Raw genomic sequence first — 24734 nt, 5'->3', positions numbered from 1 at the left:
ATGTGCAAACACTAACAAATGCCACATCAGTCTGTTCACTGTTCTGCGTTCTTCTGTGAACATAACTCTCAGTCCATCTGGGCAACGTGGGCTGACTTTAACATTCCATATATCTAAAAAGAGAGGCCCCGTGTGCCGGCTAGGCACTAAGAGTTCAGACGACGATGATATCTGAAAAGGAAGGTTAATTTAACTCCATAACGTTGGAAGTTATTGACTGGCATTGCTACTTACCAACTTTGAAGTCGAATTGGGGTAAATAGGAAGGAAAGTTACTCAGATGAACACTCTCATGACCAACTCCTACCTCTTATCCTTTTCCTAATATGCATCAAAATACAGCTCCTTTCGTTATCCAGACCACACCAAAGGAATAATTAACTAGAAAATCAAATGATGTCAGGAACAACTATACAAGAAATTTAGGCCAGTTTTGAAGCTTCAGCAATTTTTCCACTTGAGGTTTATACCAGATGAATGATAGATAGATAGATAGATAGATACTTTATTCATCCCCATGGGGAAATTCAACTTTTTTTCCAATGTCCCATACACTTGTGGTAGCATCCCACAGAATTAAAGAGGGATAAGGCATGTCAAACAGTATTCGTGTCAAAGCCTTCACTACTGGGGGAGCCTTAAAAGGTGGGCTTGAAAGGCCAAGAAGCAAATGCATGACTTAACGGTGGACGATTCTGGTCACCGGAGGTAAAACTGACAAGCCAAGGAAGTGTCATGTCCACTTTCCAATGGGCAGACAGTTCCAACACCCTTCACCCTCTATAAGCACCAAGACCCACACCGGAGTGTTACAATTCTTTCATCTCAGTCACAAAATACGAAGTTCCATCTTGGGAATTGGTTTCAAAAGATGGAAATTGGAAAGAGGCTGTCAAGGACATAGGAATTGTAAATGAGGCAATAAACTGTTAATCTGGGCCGTGATTGGCAAGAGTAGACCACAGCCAATCAGCATCATGATCAAGAAGCTCTGTCGTTTGTGCTGACACGTCATAGTGATGTTTGTGCAGACAATGACCTTAGAATGGCTTTCTATGGGTGGTGTATGGAGCTGATATGTGCCTTGTGAGATTTTCATTTACACCCAGCAAACCCCTGAGAGTGTCTGCCAACAAACAACTTTCCAATCATTCAACAGCCAACTGTGAATGTTTACTGAAGGCAGTTCCTGCCCTTTGCTGAAAGTAAACTTCTGATGGGTTCTCCTGATTTGACTCTCAGTGCCAAATCATGGCAAAAGCCCCTCATAACTGCAAGAAATCGCTAGTAGGATCAAAATGCTCTCCTAAATAACCACACTTAATGAAAGCACTGGAATTAACTGCTTGCAATTCATCCGTGATCACAAAAAAAGTTACACACAAACTCCTTAAGTACACAAACTAAGGTGTAAGGTGCATTTACGGAAGAGGAATTCTAAGAACAGTGAGGCATGAGTTAGGTGCTTTGCATTTTAGGAGTACACTTGGCTCTAGTTTTTCGTGATTAACTTAACCAAAGAATAAGTAATTCAGACTTACTTGACATCTGCAACTCCAGGGTAACGATTTTGACTCCAGGTATCATTTCCTTCTGGTCAAGTCGGACTTAATGACACAATCGGGTCTTCTTCCTTTGAGCTCTCTGGAGTTTTCATGTCATTCCAGTTCAGTATGACAAAGCTTGAGCAATGTATTTATAGTACCTTTTTTTTAATGTTACCAAATTGTACACATCCTGTTGAGAGTGGTACCGGTGACCATTCTGGAAACTTTGACAGATGCATAATTTGAACTGTGTTGTGTAAATGTGATATTTCTTTAATAGCTGTTTTAACAAAGGCATTTCCTAAGACATAAAATGTTCATGAAACGAGTAACACAATTAATTTTACATTTTACAGCATTTGAATACAAGACATTTTCCAGATGCGCTGTCTGTTATTTTTTTCAGTAAGCCACCCGTTATGTCTGAGATCCTGCCAGAAATTTCATCCATAATGTATACAGGCCCTGCTGTTCCCTATAAAATGTACTGGATTTATGTTCCTGCTGTGTATATTTCACAGACTTCGATAAAGTTCTTGCTATCAATGCAAGAATGCCATTATCCTGTCAGCTAACGCAACGAGCCACCATGTGAAAGTCATGTACAGGACATAACAGCTACAAGAAAATGGTGATCGAGCAGATCTTGTCAGGAGATAAAACGACGAAAAACGTAAAATTAGTACATGCAGCTGAAGAACGAAGACAAAAAAAAAATTAAAAACTGAAGATATTAAACCAGAAAGCAGTTCAGGGAGAAGAAGCTACAATGCAGATAAATAAAAGTGAATAAAAATGTACTTACCTTGTCATCGTTTTCATTTCTCTGAAAATTAAAACACACCAATATAAATACTAACTTTCCACTAGATATTCAGTACAATAACTGATTAGCTCATCCGGTTGTTGACAGATACCAAAGTGAGTGACAATTTACTTATTTAGCAATATAGCGCGCAGTAGGCCCCTCCAACATTTCGAGCTACAAAACTCCTGACAACCCTAACTTAATCGCGGGACAATTTACGGAGACCAATTAACCTACTCAGTATGTTTTTGGACTGTGGGAGGAAACCACAGCACCCGGGGAAACCCACGCACTCCACAGGGAGGACACAGAGAGACTCCTCACAGTCCGTGCTGGAGTTGAATTCCGGCACCTCAGGCTGGAACAGTGTCCCCCCTTTACAGCTACGTTATCATGCCATTCTGTTACAATATTGACAGATGGTTAGCTGGCATGGAGCTTGGCCAGCTGGTTTGGTGATGGAAAACACTCTTGGTGACAGGAAGAGCTGTAAGGGTATTATCTTTTCCCATAAGCTATCCTTGCCAATAACCCACCCCTTCAGCCCCATTCCTTTGGGCTGCCAAGCTTCAAGGAGCCTGCACAACCCAGTTGCCAGCATTAAAACAGATTAAACGAATGGCCTCACAACTCATTTTAATATTTAAAAAGCCACCACAATTGTGGACCCCTTCACAGTCCTTTCACCTACCCCACTTCCTCGAAGCCTGATAGCGATTCGGCTGGAGGTGGCCTTCAGCCTTTGAAGGCATTCACTTCTCAACTCATTCCAACACATTTAAGAGTTAAATCATCATTTTTTTTTTATTGAGTGGTTTTTTCCAAACTCCGAGGCAAAAGAAAAGTAATTTCCCTCCCTTTACTATACTGACTGAAGATGCTCAGAACAGGTGTCCTGCAAACCGTACAACACATGGAAAGTGGGAGGAGCGAGGTGGGAATCATGAATGCATTACAGGGTAAAAAAAAAAGAACTGAAAGGAAAGGAGACAGGAAGATATCCACGGGATAGCTGCATTAATAAATATATTAGTTGACTGAAGAGAATTCACTGAGATTAATTCAACGGGAGTTCTTAAAAATGCATCTTTGAAAGGGTTTAGAATGGATTTTTCCAAGTTTACATGAACTTTCTAATCTTCTACCCACCTAGAATGTGAGCCCTTAACACGGGTGTATCATTCTACCACCCCTCCACCTGCACTGTAAAACTGGGAACAAAAAGTACACAGTACAGACCAACAGCTGCTGGGCCTCAGACCCTCTGCGTATCGCTAAAGCGGGCTCAAGGCCCTGGTGGTCAGAAGTTCTTGCCTTAGAAATCCTCCTGGGTTCATTGTCAAGCCTGGCACTGGCCCATCATTGGTGCCTAGAACCGCTTTTTGGACACATTTTTGAAATGAATGAAAGAGTTCAGAAAAGCCTCCGGTTTCCTCAAACACACTGAACGATAGACTAATGCCTGTTGAAGACCTGGACTCACAGAGTTGTAAAGGAATAAGAGAAGCCCACAATCTTACAGGCTCCATCCCCATTCCCATTGCTCTTCCAACTGGCAATGGACATTCCTTAGGGAAAGGATCAGGAAAAATACCCCAGGTTTCTATAGGTAAACCATCCAAAACATAATATAGAAAGTCACTTAAGGACACAATTAATACAAAGCAGCAAAGTGACAATAGTAAAACTTCACAGTGTTGATCTTACCTGCCACTGGTTTCCTGTTTGGCCAGAAACTAATGATGCAGACAGTCCTCGAAGACTGTTTTTCACGGTTGTCCCTCCCAGTGTTGAACCTACATCAGAAGCAGGCGAATCCCCTGCTACAGCCACCTGGTACTGGGGATAGTTGTAAAGATTGTTGTAGTAAGCTGGATAGAGGGATGGCTGATAAAAGTTGCTGTAGTAGGAAGAGTCCACTACGAGGTCTGGGGTGGCGTCCAGGTGCCCTCTGCTGGTTATGGAAGGGATATCCTGGAGATGCAATCGCCCCTCTGAAAAAGAAAAACAAAAAGAATGAAATGTTACAATTGTACATTTTCTCATTTCAACCAATAATGCAAAGTCACACTGTGCACACTCAGAACAAATTACACTTGGAACAATTTCTCACAAAATTTGGGCATAAATGTATTTCGGAAGACCTGTCCTGGGCCCAGCATGTAAGTGCAATTACAATGAAAGCACAGCAGCATCTTTACATGCTTCTTTTTTTTTTCAATGGTCCGTCATTGTTATTAATTCAATCCAAATGACATGATTGCCTAATGTTAACATTGGCTTGGGAGGTGGTCCACGTGGGATGTTGGCTCCTGGCCTGAAATGTGGAGGAGGGGTTCGGTCCTTCTTGGCTTCCTGGGAACGATTTCTCACCACCTTGCTGTGGATGGCACAGCTGACATGCTTAGGAGTTTGTGAAGATTCAGCATGATACCCAAAACTTTGACAAACTTCTATAGATGTGTAATGGAGAGTATAGTGCCTGGCTGCAACACAGCCTGGTATGGAAGCACCAATGCCCTTGAACGGAAAATCCTTTAAAAAGTCATGGATACGGCCCAGTCCATCACGGGTAAAGACTTCGCACCGTTGAGCGGATCTACATAGAGCGATGTCACAGGAAAGCAACATCCATCGTCAAGGACGCCCACCATCCAGGCCACACTCTCTTCTTACTGCTGCCATCAAAGGTACAGGAGCCTTAGGACTCAGACCAGCAGGCTCAGGAACAGTTATTACCCCTCAACCATCAGGCTCTTGAACAAAAGGGGGCAACTTCACTTGTCCCATCACCGAAATGTTCCCACTTTCAAGAACACTTCCCCTCATGTTCTCCATGTTCATGGCTTATTTATTGAAATGAATTAACTTTATTTCTTACATCCTTCACATAAATGAGGAGTAAAAATCTTTACGTGATGCTTCCGTCTAAATGTGCAATGTGCAATTATAGTAATTTACAAAAAAAAAGAGTCAATGTAACAGAAATACACTCAAATCAGCGTGAGTTAATAAGTCTGATGACCTGGTGAAAGAAGCAGCCTGGGAGCCCGTTGGTCCTGGCTTTTATACTTTATCATAATAATTTATCATTATTATTTCTTTCTTTTTGCATTTGTACAGTTTGTTGTCTTCTGCACTTTGGTTGAACGACCAGATTGGTGCGGTCCTTCATTGATGCTTTTATGGTTATTATTCTATTATGGATTTCTGAGAATACCCACAAGAAAATGAATCTCAGGGTTGTATTTGGTGACATATATGTACTTCGATAATAAATTTATTTTGAACTTAGAACTTTGAAATTAGAAAGTAATGAAGATCAAAGTATTATCAAAGTATGTATAAATTACACACCCTTGAGATTCCTCTCCTTACAAGCAGCCACAAAACAAGAAACCCGAAAGAGCCCATTTAAAAAAAGACTAGCAAACACCCAATGCAGAGAGAGAGAGAGGGAAACAAAACACAAATCGTGCAAACAACAAAAGGAAGAGATAGCATTCAGAATGGAAGTGGATCCATAGACACGAAGCCCAGAGCAACTGGAGCAAGGCCCACAGCCTCAGCGCCAGGGAGAGCGGAGTAAACACAAAGCAAACAGAACCAGCCCCACCCTGCCAACTCTGGCCCAGACACCCTGCCATCTCAATCCATCTGGCCCAGCATTTAAATTGTCCAAACATCAGGTCGTTCACTACACTAGGACCCGGACCTGGTGCATCGATACGCTTTGGGCCTGGAAACCTACCCCCCACCCATACCTGACCTTTCCAAATTGGCCCGGTGCTTAGATCGAGATGACCTCGCTCCCAGCTTAGGTGGACAGGCTCCGAAACAGAAGATGATTATAAAGAGCATCCACTTAATGACCAGAAATCTTGGATTATGATCACGTACAAGAATGTTTTGGTTGTGCATAGACAACAACTTAAGTATATTTTTAAGACCTTAAATTTCCCAAGGAGTTTCACAGGAGTGTCATCAGATAAAATCTGATGTCAAGCCAGTAAGAAGAAAATACTATGGCAATAAGGTTTTGGTAAATTGGTCAGGTGGGTAAATTAGCTCAACACACACAAAATGCTACAGGAACTCAGCAGGTCAGGCAGCAAGTATGGAAGGAAATGGACAGTTGACATTTCAGGCTGGGACCCTTCACATGGACAGGAAAGAGCGTGGGCAAAAGTTTATAGAGGATTGAAGATACGCATTGATCCAGATTTCCATCATTTAGTCTTTTGTTTTAAAATTGGTAAATCAGTTTATTATTGTCACACGTATTGAGATAGAATGAAAAACTTTTGTTTTGCATGCCATCCATATACCGCAGATGATTTTATTACAACAGTGCACTGAGTCAGTGCGAGGGATATCAAAAACAGAGAACGTGCAGTTCAGGCAGACAATAAGGTGCAAAGCCATTACAAGGTAGATTTTGAGGTCAAGATTGTTCAATAGCCTAATAATCGCAAGACAAAACCTGTCCTTGAGCCTGGTGGTGTGAGCTTTCAGGTTATTGGATTTTCTGTCCAATAGGCAGGGGCAGAGTATCCAGGGTGGGTGAGGTCTTTGATTATGCCGGCTGCTCTATTGAGGCAGAGAGAGATGCAAGCAAAGTTGAGGCGCATTTCACGGTGTGCTCATATGCATCCACTGCTCTCAGCACTTTCTTTGCTTTTCGGACAAATAATTGTCCTTCATCTGGATACAAAGCTTTCTATGGTGCATCAATAAAAAATTGGTGAGGTTAAAGGGAATACATCAGATTTCTTTAGCCTCCTGAGGAAGTCGAGACACTGGCGAGATTTCTTGGCAGTGACATCGATGAGGGTTGGGCTGGAACAAGTGATGTTCACTCTTTAAACGGCTGATGTAAACAGGAGTGAGTCCATCACCACCCTTCCTGAACTCAGTGACAATCTCTTCTGTTTTGCTGGCACTGAGGGAAAAGCTGTTGTCACAACACCATGCCACTTGGCTCTCTATCTCCTTCCTGTACTTTGACTCATCGTTATTTGAGATTTGGTCCACTTGTGGTGGTACCATTTGTAAATTTGTTGAAAGACTTAGCAAACATATTTTGAATAGCGATGCAAAAAAATTGAGATAGAAAGATAGAAGTATAATGAGGAAATTCTGGAAGCTACATCCGAGATAACATGGCTGCCAAATATTGAGAAAGGTCATACTAAAAATTTATTTTTGCTGAGGGTGCTGGAACTCTGGAATTTTCTATCCCTTCAGGTGGTGGAAACTGGATCATTAGGAGTACTTAAAGTGGAGGTGGATATTTGGAGATCAAGGATTAGAGGGCTATGGAGAAATGGCACAGGATCGGAGAGCAGCATAGATCAGTTAAGCACATTTTAAATGATGCGGCTGGCCTGAGGGGCCTGATGGCCCACCGCTACTCCTACTCTCTTGTGTAGTGGATGTGAAAATTAGAGACCCACAAGAGGCACAACTTGGAGGAACACAGATCAGCGATTTCAGCGGAGGAAGACTGCAAAGAAAAGGAGGAGGAAGCCATGTAGCAACTTAAGAACTAGGAGGAATAATTTTAAAAACCAAGCTGCTAGCCAAATGGAACAACGTTCAGATAAAGGGCCAAATGGATTTTTGTATTCAAGTTTATGGAGAATGGAAGGTGCGAAAGCAGCTGTAGAACACTGGAAAGGTCAGGTCTCAAAGTAACCAAAGCATGGATGAAGGTTTGAACTACAGGTAAGCTGAGATAGTTGAGAGCAGGAGATGAGTGAGGTCACATTTGTAGTGAGTTGGGGGTGGGAATATACCTTTTCAATGATAGAACCAACAGAGCTTGAAGCTCAACTCAGTGCTTCCCAAGATTATGAACATCTAGATTTGGAGAAACTCCAATGGTAGGGATGGAAGTGGCAGGTATGGAACAGTGTTTATTACATGAATTGAAGGTAATGCCTTCAGACCACCTAATATTTAGTTGACTGAAAACTTCGAGCATTATCATAAGAGAAATGTCATATCAATGTGAAATATAACAAATTAGATATAAATTAATGATGAAATTAGAGGACAGGGAAATTCAACATCCAAATGATGACAAGAAGGGCCGGAAGAGGTGAGGCTTAGTACCCATGGTGAATAATGTCTGACTCAACTCTCCATATCCACAACCAACTGCAATTACAATAATTCCCACTGAGGCTTAAATTTTGAGTTTTTCTGTTAATTTACCCCTTCACCACTAACTTTCCCCTCCTGCATTCAACCTTCTCCTGTTAACCCATTAGTCTATTATCTTCTCATTCTGATGTTTCCTGCTCTCTTCTCTTCAACCCTCTTCCGGTCCTTCTTGACTGGCAGTTTTTGGGGACCCACCAATTTGTTCCTTAAACCTTTCCTCCTTCCACCTCTCTTCCAACATTTATATCCTTCCATCTTTTGACAGGCTGTTAAACCTTGTCTATACTATGCTAAGGTGCATGAGGTGAACAAAACTCATTTGTCTTTCTGTTGTGAGATTCAGATCCTGACTCCAAGCTCAAGATGGCAAGTAACCCAAGTTCAAAGGACTGCAGACTGCAGTTTCCAAATAAACACTGGAAGGTCCGTACAAATGCTACTGTATGTTATAATGTTGAGATTTAAAGCTTTGGCGTCATACAGCACAGAAACAGACCACGTAATCCACCATCGAGGAACCCTCTAACTGATTCTATTTACCAGCACTAACCTTCTGCACATCGGCATACCAGATTATCACAGGCAACACATCAGTGCAGAGAGTGGAACTGCTAACTCGTAGCGCCAAGTCACCCAGGTTCAATCCTGGTTTAGGAGGTGCTGTATAGTTAATATTTCAATAATATTTGAGTAATCTTCTATATCTATTGTTTGACTAAGCATTCATGTTCATTTAAGTAATTCATTACGAATTATATGTATAAATACGTGAACTGTATACGTCATCATGTTACCATTTGATACATGCCCACCTCGCTTAAAGTAAACTTGAAGTCAGACCCGCATTTCGGACGCCCGTGTCTTAGTTTAGTGTTACAAAACGTAACAGGATGGTGCCTGTGTGAAGCTTGCCCACGCAGGTTTCCTTCCAAACCCTAAAGATGTACTGATTAGTACATTAAATGGCCACTTGTAAATTGCCCCAAGTGTGGAGAACAGTGCTGATAAGAACACCAGGAGAATTAAAAAGAGGGAGATTAATATATGAGCAGAAGTGTATAAATGGGTGACTAATGGGCGGTGTTGTCTCGGCAGGTTGAAGGCCCTGTTTCCATACTGCATCTTTCTCTAACGCTGTGACTCCAATTCCAGTGATGAACTTTCATACCAAAACAAACCAGGCCAACAGTTTCACATACACGAGATTCAGCAGATGCTAGAAATCCACAGCAACAACACACATTCATCCTTTTTCACAAGGAAACAGCTGAGGAGGGATGTGGCTCCTCCCCCTCCCACCCCCCAATCTTTCTGGTATCTACCCCCTTCCTTTCCAGGTCTGATGAAGGGTCTTGGCCAGAAACGTCAATGTTGATTCATTTCCATAGGTGCTGCCTTACCAGCCGAGATCCTCCTGCATTTTGTGCGTTGCAACAGTTTCATATTACATTATTCTGTAAACATTCTGAACGTGTTTAAATAAAATTCTCAGTTTTAGATACCATCTTGACCCTGACAGCTACTTGCACTCGTAGTCTTAGACCCATGGGAACCTCTGCCTAACTGTTATCTGTTTAGTGAGAATAATCAATTTCAATTCCCAGGGTATGGCTCCCACAAGCACAATAAAACAATCGTTTCTCATTTCTGACCCGAGCAAGCCACCTTCCTCAAAGGCTAATCCCATCCCTCTCCCAAAATGCCCCTGAAAATCTTCTACATTCATCTGTTTTCACAAAGAAAGGGCTAGGTGGGGGTGTATGGCTGCCAGTTTATCACACATTAACTGATTCACCTAGAGCTCAGAGTGTTATTATCATCCATACTCACAGTACATCACTGGCTACTCTCATCTCTGATGCTGCATGCTCCAATTGCCTTCAATGACTCAATTTCGGAAACAGTGTGAACGGACTGTGAAGTGCTTGACTTTAACGTCTGAAGTACTCTGAAAGCTCTTTAACTGCAGCACTTCCAATGTAAAATAAAGACAATTGCCAGCCTACGTGTACAATCTGGCTCAGGAGACCTCCAGCTAAAGAACAGCTACACCTGGGGTACAGCGACTCCGAAAACTCTTCCCCAACAGGTCAGCTCCAATCTATCCACTGCAACCTTAACCTGAGAGAACGAGTATGTCTGAAAGGAAGGAATTTCTCCCATTCCATCTCCCAAGGTAATACAGAAAGAGCACCAGTCAGCCAAAGATAAGCCCCTCCAGCTCAAAACACAAAATGTGCGCAGACCAAAATCCAGCAATCAACAGCCACTGCAGCAAGATGTCCAGGCCTCTGCTCACAGAAATAGGAATTTTATTAGAAATCAGGTTTATATCCACCTAGGAAGGCAGTCTCCATCACCCAGACACATGCAGGTGTTTAAGTGTCCCTCCCCGAATTTGTTCCACCATCTGATGATCTAGTTCCGCTCAAACCAAAGTCAAAGTAAATTTATTATCAAGATACATACAACCTTGAGATTCATCTTCTCACAGACAGCCACAAAACAAAGAAAACCATGGAACTCATTCAAAGAAAAACATCATGGATAGAAAACTGGCTGGCTGACAGGAAACAAAGAGTAGGGATTAACGGGTCCCTTTCAGAATGGCAGACTGTGACCAGTGGGGTACCACAAGGCTCGGTGCTGGGACCGCAGCTGTTTACAATATACATTAATGATTTAGATGAAGGGATTAAAAGTAACATTAGCAAATTTGCAGATGACACAAAGCTGGGTGGCAGTGTGAAATATGAGGAGGATGTTATGAGAATTCAGGGTGACTTGGACAGGTTGGGTGAGTGGGCAGATGCAGTTTAATGTGGATAAATGTGAGGTTATCCACTTTGGTGGCAAGAACAGGAAGGCAGATTACTATCTGAATGGTGTCAAGTTAGGAAAAGGGGAAGTACAACAAGATCTAGGTGTCCGTGTACATCAGTCACTGAAAGTAAACATGCAGGTACAGCAGGCAGTGAAGAAAGCTAATGGCATGTTGGCCTTCGTAACAAGAGGAATTGAGTATAGGAGTAAAGAGGTCCTTCTGCAGTTGTACAGGGCCCTGGTGAGACCACACCTGGAGTATTGTGTGCAGTTCTGGTCTCCAAATTTGAGGAAGGACATTCTTGCTATTGAGGGAGTGCAGCGTAGGTTCACGAGGTTAATTCCCGGGATGGAAGGACCATCATATGTTGAAAGATTGGAGTGACTGGGCTTGTATATACTGGAATTTATGATCAGAGGGGATCTGATTGAAACATATAAGATTATTAAGGGATTAGACACACTAGAGGCAGGAAACATGCTCCCAATGTCCAGAACCAGAGGCCACAGTTTAAGAATAAGGGGTAGGCCATTTAGAACGGAGTTGAGGAAAAACTTTTTCACCCAGAGAGTGGTGGATATGTGGAATGCTCTGCCCCAGAAGGCAGTGGAGGCCAATTCTCTGGATGCTTTCAAGAAAGAGTTAGGTAGAGCTCTTATAGATAGCGGGGTCAAGGGATATGGGGAGAGGGCAGGAACGGGGTACTGATTGTGGATGATCAGCCATGATCACAGTGAATGGTAGTGCTGGCTAGAAGGGCCAAATGGCCTACTCCTGCACCTGTTGTCTATTATCAAATGCCCATCATGCAAAAAAAAAGAACAAATCAGGTAAATGGCAAAAAGTGAGTGAGAAATACAGAATATAAAACGTGAAATCATTAAGTCATTAAAACAGTGCAGAGATGTTCAGTTCCAGCTCAGTTCAGTTCAATCTCACGCTGTGTTGCTCGTAGACCTGCAGGCCACAGAGTCAGCCCACCCAGATCAAAACTGCACAGCATAGCAACAACATCCAGAAACATGTCATAACGTGAACTACAGAATCCAATCCACAAATCACGCTGATGAAACCTTGCCCAAAACCCAAGACTCCTTCTTCCTCCTCCAGCAGCGATGAGCGAGTGGGAGGCAGAGGCCAACTGAACGCAGGCACCGTCCTCTGGTGACAGCAAGCGAGAGCAGGAAAGAAACCGGTCACTCGCAGGCAGACGGCGCTGAATACCCACTTGTCTTTTGCTCTCGTCCTCACTGATTTCAATCTTCCTTGATGCTTTAATCAGTGAGAAATGGAGTTGATCTTGGGCCTGTGCCCTGTCTCCAGGCAGCACACTCCCCTCGAAACCTCACCAAACTCCCTCGGAGACAGCAAAGTTCCAGATCGCTCAGTCAGCCCGAAAATACACCATCAAAATGTAGATCACAAGCTCCAACAGTAGCTGAATCATTAGAAAGAAGAGGAAGTAAAAGATGTAGTTTTGCAAACTGTCTGAAAGACGTCGAGTGTGGCATCGTTCATTGCTGCCACCTTCCCCACCTTATCCTTCTTCTGGATAAGCTGCCAACAATGGCTGACAAAACCCACCTGCCCACAGAAGATTCTACACCAGAGTTAGTTCACCTTCTGGGTCATGTAGACAGAGTAAATTTCAGCCACATGGACTATGCAATAAAATCTTTGAAGGCCTGGAGAAAAATTGAATAATCCTTAATTTAAAACATTTCCCAACTTTTACTGCTTCCCCATTCACTTCAAAAATACACTAGGATAGATCTGACATGGGAACATCAGCTTCAATGAGCACTGAGAGACATCAACTTTCTTCTCTCGCTGCTGCCATTGGGTAGAAGGCCTCAGGACTCGCAACACCAGGTCAAAAACAGATACTACCTCTCAACCATCACGCTCCTGAACAAAAGGGAATAGCTATACTTATTTAAGGACTCTGTTATATTGCTATTTCATGCTTGTTATTTATTGCTATTTATTTGTATCTGCATTTGCACAGCTTGTTTACAGTTAACAGTTCCAGATGTTTACAGTTCAGTTACTGTTCTATAGATTTGCTAAGTATGCCCGCAAAAAAAGAATCTCAGGGTTGTATGTGGTGACACATATGTACTCCAATAATAAATTTTACTTTGAACTTTGAAATTTCCAGTGTGATAATAATATCTGGACCAAGGAGAAGAAAGGAGCAAATTTTCTACATCTTCACTTTCCAGACCATTCACAGAAATACAAGATTTTCAAGTGTATTAAACTTGAGCCCCACAACCCAAGCATGAAACACAGGATGGTTTCGCTCTCAAAACCTGTAAAGTCAGACAGAATACAAAGGACCGTCAACATACAGGACAATCCTGAAGATGTCAACCGCGCTTTGTACACATGTATGTGTATTTGAGGAAAATGTTAAATTAACTCAAAAATTCATTATTAATTGGGTAAGAAAATGTCACCCAACAATTACTATAGGTGCTCCGTGAGGGCAAGCAGAGCTTTCAGAAATTCAAGATCATCGGCATTTTAACCCTTGTTTTCACACCAACAATGATTTGTGGGATTCGATCTTATGATTCTGGACTATCCGGAAAAAAGCTGGGAAAACCCAGTGGAAGGTGACAGAGATCCTCATCCTCCGTACACTACACCGTACCACCACATGAATGAAATCATTTCTCATGTAGACACTTCCTACAAGTCAACAGACATCAGAATACAAAATGCAGATTTAATGGCTCCACCAATGGGACCCACTCCACTCCCAATGTTTAATATAAAACACCTCAAAGTTTCAAAAACTGAAAAGCAGCATCTGCCTTACCCTGCCACAAGGTATTAAATGGGACCTGTGTAAAAGGTTTTTTGCTATAATCAAGGCAAATGGTTTTCCAGCAAAAATACTGGGGAAATGCCACATTTTTAAGGAGTTTTGTAAATTGAGTATATATATTTTTGGTTCTATGAAACGTATGAACAAATACTACTTTCAAAAACATTCCAAGAACCGAAACAAAAAAAGCATAATCATGAATAATCTCTAACTCTGCATGTAAATTCCTCGAGATATTTGACCTGCTCTGTGTCCATTCCAATAAAAAGGACAGTAATTGTTTTACTGCCAATGCGATATATTAAAATTAAATCTGTATTTGTCACATTGTCTTGATTCTTTGTTAGCCAAAATCTGTCACTCCCTGTTCCATTCTATCACTGCCCTGATAGCATTGTTTGTTAGGTTTGTTCACGATTCCCCTGAAGTCTGCAAATAGCCTTGAATAAAGCTGGTGTCATGTCATCCCCTGAACACACAATCAGAACTGTAGGAACAATTTATTTCTCCCACAAAATGACAAGGGTGAAATGACTACAGGAGAAGACCATCTTGGCACTCAGCTGGCCAAATTTGTCTCACACAGACGTGGATATACTTTCTTTTACCTTCACCCTTAGGTCAACCTTTCAGAAGTTTAGATATATGGTTAATTCGGGGATTACATCATAACATCAGGTTACTAATAATGTGCTCCAGTTTGCTCCACACAAAGACGTGCGATTGGTAAATTATTTGGCCATCATAAACTGTCCCTATTGTGCATTTGAGTGGTAGTATCCAGGAGAGTTGATGAGAATAAAAAATGGGAGCCATCGAGTCATACAGCAGTGAAACAACTTTGACCCGCGTGCTTTGGGAGCTTAACAATCAAGTATAGACAATGGCAGGTAGGCGGGGGGGGGGGGGGGGTGTCTCTGTTGGCAAAAAATTAAATCAAATCCCTAGAAAGAAGTGACATAGAATCAAAAGATTCAGAACCTTTGTGAAAAGAGTTAAGAAAGTGAAAGTATAAAAAGATGCTGATGGCATTTACAGTATGATGGGAATGAACAGCAGCCAGGATGTGAGGTACAAATTACACTGGGAGATAGAAATGACAGGTAAAGAGAACAGTGGTACAATGGTCGTGGGGGATTTCAATACGCGGGTAGATTGGGAAAATCAGGTTGGTGCTGCATCTCTAGAAAGGGTGTTTGTCGAATGCCTGCAAGATGGATTTTCAGTGCAGCTTGTGGTTGAGCCCACTACAGAAAAGGCAATTCTGGATTGGGTGCTGTGTAATGAATTAGATTTGGTGAGGGAGTTTGATGTAAAGGAACCTTAGGAGACGGTAATCATAATATGATATAATTCACCCTGCAGTTTGGGTGAAAAAAGATGAAGTCAGATGTGTAAATATTACAGTGGAGTAAAGGGAATTACAGAGGCATGAGAGAAGAGCAACCGACTCATCCCAGGTCTCGGACGAATGAATCTCTTCTGGACTGCTGCCAACGTTAGTGCGATGATCTTAAATAAGGAGATAAAAACTTTATACAGTACTCCCAGTGCAGCCTAACAACACCCTGTATAATTTTAACAGTCTATTTCTAAATTTGAACCTCCTTGCAATGAAGGCCAATATGTCATTTGCTTTCTTAACTACTTGATGCACAAGAATACCTAGACCTAGATCCCTCTGTATTCCACTCAATCTTATTCCTTTTAGATAACAGTCTCCCTTTTGATTCCTCCTACCAAAGTATGTCCTCAAACTTTCCTACATTGGTTCATTTGTCCACTCATTCAATCTACCTGTAAGTCTGCAGAGCCCAAATATTCTCATCTCAACTATTTTCATACCAACAAAAAATTCTGATACCTTACCTTCTTCCTGACCTTGCCTGCAGGTCGTTAATATAGACAGTAAGTATTTGAAAGCCAAGAACTGATCAAAAGCTTTCTGGAAAACCAAACGCTTTGCACTTACAGATTCATTCTATTCCCTTCAACACGTACAACAGCATCTGCAGTGTACTTTGTGCATTCTACTCCCTTCTTTGTTACTCCAGCAAATTTGTTAAAAGAACAATTTCCCTTCATAAAACCACACTGATGTGATCGTATTGCATTAAGACCACCAATATAACATAACATTTGCTATGAATTCCCTCGAGGAATTACTTTGTGACTTAGAATTTATCTGGATTATCTGCTAAATTTCAGCACAATCCTAACAATGACCAGGTATAATCATAAAATTGAAACTAGTGTACATAGGGGTTAAATCAAGCAAAACTATTCAGGAAAGTTGAAATCTTGCAAAAGGCCCCATTAAACATTATAGCGCAATGGTAGGCACTATACATAAAAGTCGGAAACTGAGAAGCCACGATAACTGCTAATGATGATCAATCCAGAGGGGTTGGAGGCCTGGCAACATTATGATTGTTGTGCAGCTGCAGTTAATAAAACTAGTGAAACACAAAGAACGAATAGAACACGAGCATTCTGTATAAGGTAACATTGAGTGCAACATTAAGTTCTGATTGGTTTGCTATTGGATAATGAGCAAAGTAGTTAATTCCAGATTCGACTGCAAGCCTGGCTGCATCTAATTTATCTTTGGTTGGGAGTTCATGGAACTACTAGCTGTGTCCTTCACACAGATTACTGGCATAACAGGCATGCTTCTGTATTGTAATGTAGAAACACTAAACATGCTGGAGGTCTAATGTATTTTTGTTAGATGATCTCTTGCTCTGCTGAACCCACCAATTCATCCAGGAGCAGTTTTCAATCATCGCAAGACAAAGGCTGCTCATACTTCACATCTGGGGCAGCTCCACCATTTGAAAAGGGTCAACAGCCTACGTTCCTAATACTTTAGATGTTAGATTTATATCTTTATGATATTTAACATGTATCCAATTTGGTTCTATTCTACTTTTCAAAACATTATCATTAATAGGTGCTACACCTGTCTGTACACCTCCTCCCTCACTACCTTTTATGGCCCAAAATAGTTCTCCCAGGTGAGGCAACACCTCATCTGAGAGTCTATTGGGGTCATCTACTGTATCTGGTGCTCCTGGTATGGCCTCCTGTATATTGGTGAGATCTGACATGGACTGGGAGACCACTTTGCCGAGCATCTATGCTCTGTCTATCAGAAAAAACGGGATCTCCCGGTGTCCGCCCACTTCAATTCAACTTCCCATTCCCACATGTCAGTCCATGGCCTCCCCTACTACTGCAGTGAGGTAAAACGCAGGTTGGAGAAGCAACGCCTTATATTCCATCTGGATAGCGTCCAAACCGATGGCATGAACATCAATTTCTGGAAGCTCCAGTAATTGCCCCCACCCTTCGCCATTACCATTCCTGTTTCCCTCCCTCACCTCATCTCCTTACCTGCCCATCAACTCCCCCTGGTGTTCCTCACTCTTCCCTTTCTTCCATGGGCTTCTACTCTCTCCTATCAGAAACCCCCTTCTCCAGCCATTTATCTCTTTTAACTGCCATCAACTTCCCAGCACTTTACTTCACCCCTCCCCTCCCCCAGTTTCATCTTTCACCTGTCATCTTGTACTTCTTCCTCCCCTCTCCCATCTTCCTGCTCTAACTTCTCATCTTTTTTTTCCAGTCCCGATGAAGGGTCTTGGCCCAAAACGTTGACGGTTTACTCTTTTCCATAGATACTGCCTACCCTGCTAAGTTTCTCCAGCATTTTTCGTATATTGCATGTTTTACTATTTCACAATCTCCATCAGCACAGGAACACCGCAGGGGTGTGTGCTTAGCCCCCTGCTCTACTCACTTTACACCTATGACTGTGTGGCTAAGTACAGCTCCAACACCATATACAAGTTTGCAGATGACACCACTGTTGTCACCTCTGTGTTCAGGCAGGGCTTCTGGTAGGGCTGTGAGGTATCAGCGTCATCTACACACTTACAGATGTGGCAAATCCCTTGAGGTCTGTGTCTTCCCCATTTGTGGCAGCCACCTTGAACATCTGCCAGTTAGTCCGTTCAAAATATTCTTGAAGCACAGCGATGGCGTCATTAGGCCATACAGTGATGGTGCTTGTGACGGTTGTCTCCATTTTCAGCAACGGGCACTGGTAATCCCTACTATCCAATATATATCAAAGGGGTCTTTACAATCCATGGGACATGTGCATCACAAGGCCTGCATTATTGCCCCACGTACAGCAGGCACATCAAAGCATAGCAGATCTACCACTATCAGTGGCTCTATCAAAGTCCATTGGCAGTATATTGAAAACCAGGATCCCCTCTCAACAACCCCAGCAAAGGCTACAGTCAGCCCTGAGGGGCAAGTCACATCATCAGCATGACCAAATTCAGATTCCTAAAACCAGTACTATATTCTGAGCTCCATCACATCAACAGGACAAAATTCAAGGATGTTCTCAAAGACTCTGAAAAACTGATCTATCCTTTCAGACTTGAGGGAATCCCTACTCGACAGTCAGTTAAAAAATAAGGAAAGGCCATTCAGGACACCACTGAGATCTCTGGTTCTCTTCAGTAGAACAAGCAGAATCCCAACAAAAACGACAGACTCCCAAATACTGTACTCAACCACTTATCAAAGATCTTCTACCTCAGCTGCGGAAGCATCCTCAGGCCACATATCAGCTTCATTCGTCAGCTTTGAATCATTAAAACTGGAATGAAGGAAATAAATTTCCATCTTAAGGGACTGCCTAGAATGAAAGGAAATTTATAGCTCAGACTTTCCTTTTCACCAGCAAATAATGAAAACCCATCTCCTGAGGGACCAACTTTCATTGGTCCAGAGATGCATCTACCTGGTTCTTTTTCATTCTCTCATAACAGGTGGGATATAGGCTGCATCCTAGATTCCTGTTGTGCTTATTATCTAATGTTGTAAGAGAACAAGGTTGTTCATAAGAGAACCTACCCTGGTGACAGAACCACTAAATTGCAATATTTCAGTTTCTCTACGAGATTAATTCCCCATCTCTCAATGAGGAAGGAGGAAAACACTGAACTGCTACCAGTACCAGCTTCAACTAAGCCCTAACATGAGATGACAAGTGTTAATCCAATGAGCATGACTGTCCCACTACTGTAACACTGCGATGTCGGGTTTCAATTCCCACCCAAGAAATTTGGATGTTCTCCCCATTCCCCCGTGGGTTTCCTCCAGCTGCTCTTGTTTCTTCTCACATTCCAAGGCTGTTTGAGTTAGGTTTACTAAGTCGTGGGCATGCTACGTTAGTGCTGAAGCCCCCAGCACATCTTGGACTGTGTTAGTTGTTGACACAAACAACACATTTCACTGTATGTGACTAATAAAACTAATTATTAAATATTTAGCCTGGCATTCTGCTTGCGTTGGATCTTATTTCAGTTTGCAAATGTCACTGCATAGATCTCTTCCTGTGGGATATTCCAGTAATCTGCCTGAAAGCCTGCATCCAGGCCTTTAACTCATTCTCCTCAATAATAATCTCAAATTGATGATTCATCACTAATTCCATTCACCCCACTGGGAAAGTGGTGACCTGCTGCTATAGCTCCAATGAGACAGGCCTGTATAGAAAAATCATTTGTCTAACACAGTTTTCCCAACATTTTTTTAGCCCGATGTCCCACTAAAGCACATTCATACTTGCCAACGCCCCCCAAAGCACCTTCATACTTACCAAAGCCCCTCTTAGGCACAATATACTTTCCGGCGCCCCCATAGTGTGAAAACATGTCTACCCTATGCTAACATGAGAAAAATAGTTTTGCTTTAAATTTTTATTTGTCTTTAAACCTAGCTTATATAGTACCTGTGCGCTGTACAGCAACTTCGATATCAATGTGATCCTAGAGCTTGATGGTTTTTAGCACAAGTTGAAATATCTGGTTCAAATTGTGACAGCAAAAGTCTTAAGTCCTCATGCATAACAATGTCCAAGCAGTTTCTGTTTTTTGTAAGTATATGGCCCACTGCACTGAAGCCTCTTTCAACATGGTAGAAGAATGCAAATGCAATGAAGAGCAAACACGAGGAAATCTGCAGATGCTGGAAATTCAAACAACACACACAAAATGCTGGTGGAACACAGCAGGCCAGGCAGCATCTATAAGGAGAAGCACTGTCGACGTTTCGGGCCGAGACCCTTCGTCAGGACTAACAGAAAGGAAAGATACTAAGAAATTTGAAAGTAGTGGGGGGAGGGGGAAATGCAAAATGATAGGAGACTGGAGGGGGCGGGATGAAGCAAAGAGCTGGAAAGGTGGTTGGTGAAAGTGATACAGAGCTGGAGAAGGGAAAGGATCATGGGACGGGAGGCCTCGGGAGAAAGAAAGGGGGAGGGGGGAGCAGCAGAGGGATGGGCAAAGAGAGAGAAATGTGAGGCTCCTCACATTTGTTGCACAACATGCACTGACGATCTTAGAGCTTGGCTCAGAGGTACTCGGAAGTCAATGCTGTTCGCTGTCCCGATGATAGGGCGAGAACAGAAAGATCATGTGATAGACCGCTACTTCTCTATGACCAGTGTGTCTGGTTTCTCTACTAAAAATCATAAATCCACTGAATACCCCAGTCTCCCTTCAGCCATGTGACCTGTGCCACATGATGATAGTCCTCCAGAACCAAATCCACCAGAGACACAGAATCTACAGGAGGCAGAAGAAGATGCCATGATGCATGAGCCAGGAATGGAAAACAACACTGATACTGATTTTGAACGCTTTATGTTGAATGAGCCTCATCTGATAACTCAATCCAAGTTAAATGACCTGGTCAGGGACTTGGGTTTGTCAAAGGCAAAAGCAGAATTGTTGGGTTCAAGGCTCCAAGGATGGAATCTGCTGTCACCAGGCACAAATTTTTTCTTGAAGGATTTCGATATCTGAGACAGATGTTTCCCAGAATAACGGATGCCAAGATTAAGGAATGAATTGTTATTGGTCCATAAATCAAAAAGGTCATCAATGACACGCAATTCAAAGAACTCCTGGTGGGACCGGAAAAATCGCATGGAAGACATTCAAGGATGTTGCTGGAAATTTTCTTGACAACTACAGAGCACCAAACTATCTGCAGCTGATTGACAACATGCTTCAGGCATGCAAAACTACTAAGTGTAACATGTCACCATTTAGACTTCTTCCCTGCAAATCTTGGCACTGTCAGTGACAACCATGGTGAAAGGTTGTTGTCACCAGGACATTGCTGTCATGGAGAAATGGTATCAGGACAACTGGAATCTATCAGTGCTGGCTGATTATTGTTTGACACGTAAGCAAGATGCCTCAGACACTGAATACGTGTAAAAATCATCAACAAAACACTTTCAGCTTAGCTGAACTATTACAAAGCATCAGCATCAAATCAAACGCAACATATTCAATGAAAGCTAATTCTTTGTTTCTCTAAATTCCTATTTGATACAAGAAATCTGAAATTATATTTATGCTTCAAGCAGTTTTATCGTAACTACAAAAAATGTTGAGGAAGCAACACTTTTGAAAAAAAAATTGCTGTCCAGTGTTATTAGTTCTCCTGTACATGTTTTTTCTAATAAAGGGATTAGGATGGATAATATAAAGTTTTAAGAAAATCCAAACAGCAGTAAATAAAAGCAAGAAAAAAATTAAATCATATCCCTAAAGACACAAGTTTAAGTACCTGAATTACAGAAAGAGTTTAGCATGGAAAAGGACATTCAGCCTAATGACTACTTTCACCTCTATCGAAGAGCATTCCATTGCCCCACACCCACAGTCCTACAAATTGTTCCTTCTCAGATACGTTTTGAAATGCTAGAATGAAATCAGCCTCCATTAATCCCTCAGTTGTGCACTTCATATTATATTGCACAAGGCTGCGCACAAGAAGGGTCAGAGTCGCCTCTACTTCCTGAGGAGACTGACGTCCTTTGGAGTATGCAGGCCTCTCCTTCACGTGTTTTACCAGTCTGCTGTCGCCAATGTGGTGGTGTGCTGGGGCAACGGCATCAACATGGATGATGCCAACAGGCTCAATAAACTGATTAGAAAGACGGGCTCTGTTACAGGAGTCAAACTGGACACACTGGAAGCTGTGGTGGAACAAAGGGCCCTACGTAAAATCCTGGCAATTCTGGACATTGTTTCTCACCCTCTGCACGCCACCTTGGCTAAACAGAGGAGCACTTTTAGTAATAGACTAAGACAACTGTGCTGCTCCAAAGAGCGCTATGTGAGGTTATTCTTACCCTCAGCCATTAGGCTCTATAATGAGTCAACCTTTCGCCAGGGAAGTGATGAACTCTCTTGTTAGGCTGTTTCAGGTAACTTTTTTTATTGTTTCTTATTTCTCACCTCATATTTGTATATCTGTGCACTTGTAATGCTACTGTGACACTGTAATTTCCTCTGGAATCAATAAAGTATTTATCTATAATAATCAGATTTATAAAAATGTACTGTTTCATATTGCTTGTGGTTCTCTTACCAATCCCCTTCAATCTATTTCACATGGTTCCTGACCCTGTTGCAAATGACAAATTCCTCTCTATCTTCTCTGTCAAACATCGCTCATGATTTCAAATATGCCTATCAGATCTTTTTCAAAGTTTCTTTGTTCTAAAGAGAATATCTTCAGCCTCTCCGGTATTACTCAGTCTATTATCATTGAGACTCCTGAAACTACAGTAATATCATAGGAACAATGATAACCGTGAGTCTTTAGCTACGTGGCTTCAGGAATCACCCTGAACCACATCAAAATTTACCTGATCCATGTCATCTTATAATGCTCATGCTGCACTACAAATGTACTTTCAAAAAATCTGAAGACCAAATAAATCAGCAGAGCGGCCCTCACACTAAATGTCACAAGTTCCGCAAGCTAAATATCAGAGCTCAATTGCAAATTTTATCCTCAGATCACTGTACAAGAAAAATCATATTAGGCATCTTCTTCACCTAATATTTGTTATCAAAAAATCAAGATACCACAGCAGCAGCAGACAAGTTCCATACCCTTGTGGTATAAAAAAAAAGATGCAAATTAACTACTTACAATGTTCATATTTGGCTGTTTTAATTTAATAAAATAGCCCAAAATGTTGTTGTTACAGCTAACTTCACTGAAAAAGGTTTACTAAGCCACAAATGAGCCAATCCTAGTGAAAGATAATACATGGATCATGGACCTTTGAATAAGCAACAATCTCTTACTCAATGTCAGCAAGAGCAAAGAGCTGCCTACTGACTCAGGAGGAAGACATCAGAGCTCCATGGGCCAGTCCTCATTGGAGGATCAGAGGTGAAGAGGGTCAGCAACTTTAAATTCCTCCATTATTTCAGAGGTCTTGCCCAGGCCCAGCACGCAAGTGTAATTATGAAGAAAGCAGGGCAACGCCTCGACTTCCTTCAGGTGTTTGCGAAGATTCAGCATGACATCCAAAAATGTGACAAGCTTCAAAGTTTGTGGTGGACAGTATATGGACTGGCTACATAATTGGCTGGTATGGAAACACCGATGCCTTTGAACGGAAAATCCTACAAAAAGTAGTGGATATGGCCCACAAGCAAAGCCCTCCCCACATCTACACGAAGCATTGTCACAGGAAAACTACAACCATCATCAGGGACCCCCACCACCCATGCTCTCTTCTCTCCGCTGCCATCAGGAAGAAGGTACAGGAGCTTCAGGACTCACACCACCAGGTTCAGTTACAGTTATTACCCCTCAACCATCAGGTCCGCGAACCAAAGGAGATATCTTTATGTGTCCTATCACTGAAACGTTCCCAGAAATCTAGTTCGTATTATTATTTCTTTCTTGTTGTATTTGCAGTTTGAACGCCCAAATTGGTGCGGTCTTCCATTTGATTCTCTTATGGTTATTATTCTATTATGGACTTATTGAGTATGTCCACAAGAAAATGAATCTCAGGGCTGTATATAATGACATATACGGGTTTCCCTCGCTATCTGAAAGTAGAGCGTTCCTATGAAACCTTTCAAAAGCCGAAATGGCGTAAAGCAAAGAAGCAATTACCATTAATTTATATGGGAAAAATTTTTGAGCGTCCCCAGACCTTAAAAATAGCCTACCAAATCATACCAAATAACACATAAAACCTAAAATAACACTAACATATAGTAAAAGCAGGAATGATGCCGACTAAAAGAGACCACTTTGCTACCAGCAGAACCAATAGTAACATTGGCACCTTTCAAGATTCTTTCTCTCTGGGTGTAAATAGTATGAATGGTGGACGCAGGCAAGTTCAACGCACACTTTATTTAGTTCACCATGATCGAAACGCTTAATTACGTCCAGTTTTACGCTAAGTGTAACACCCTTACGAGCTCTCTTAGGCTTTTCTGATACCTTAGGACAAATCTTGTTAACGGATGCACAAAATAAATCGAGATAAAGCACAGGTGCTCACAGACACAGTTCAAAGCTATGGCGGCGATGCTGAGTGTAGTTCCCGGGGAAGGAGCTTGGCATCGCCACTCTCACTGCTTGGGGTGCGCGCTGCCTCTACAAAACCAATGCTGAACGCTGTTTTCGCTT

The 24734-nt window shown here is 42.0% G+C and overlaps 1 protein-coding gene across 1 annotated transcript in view; it reads right to left on the bottom strand.

Annotated features, from left to right (window-relative positions):
• Positions 1 to 24734, bottom strand: part of LOC140741776 (doublesex- and mab-3-related transcription factor 1-like) — a 175094-nt gene that overhangs the window by 72620 nt on the left and 77740 nt on the right. Inside the window, exons 4-5 of the mRNA XM_073072153.1 lie at positions 4063 to 4349; positions 2353 to 2373 (exon numbers count right to left, since the gene is read on the bottom strand). Of these exons, the coding sequence (XP_072928254.1) occupies positions 2353 to 2373; positions 4063 to 4349 (308 nt within the window). The remainder of the gene's footprint in view (positions 1 to 2352; positions 2374 to 4062; positions 4350 to 24734) is intronic.

This window comes from Hemitrygon akajei, chromosome 2, assembly GCF_048418815.1.
Source record: "Hemitrygon akajei chromosome 2, sHemAka1.3, whole genome shotgun sequence".
In the NCBI taxonomy this organism is placed as follows: Eukaryota; Metazoa; Chordata; class Chondrichthyes; order Myliobatiformes; family Dasyatidae; genus Hemitrygon; species Hemitrygon akajei.
This window is presented reverse-complemented; position numbering and strand designations above follow the sequence as displayed.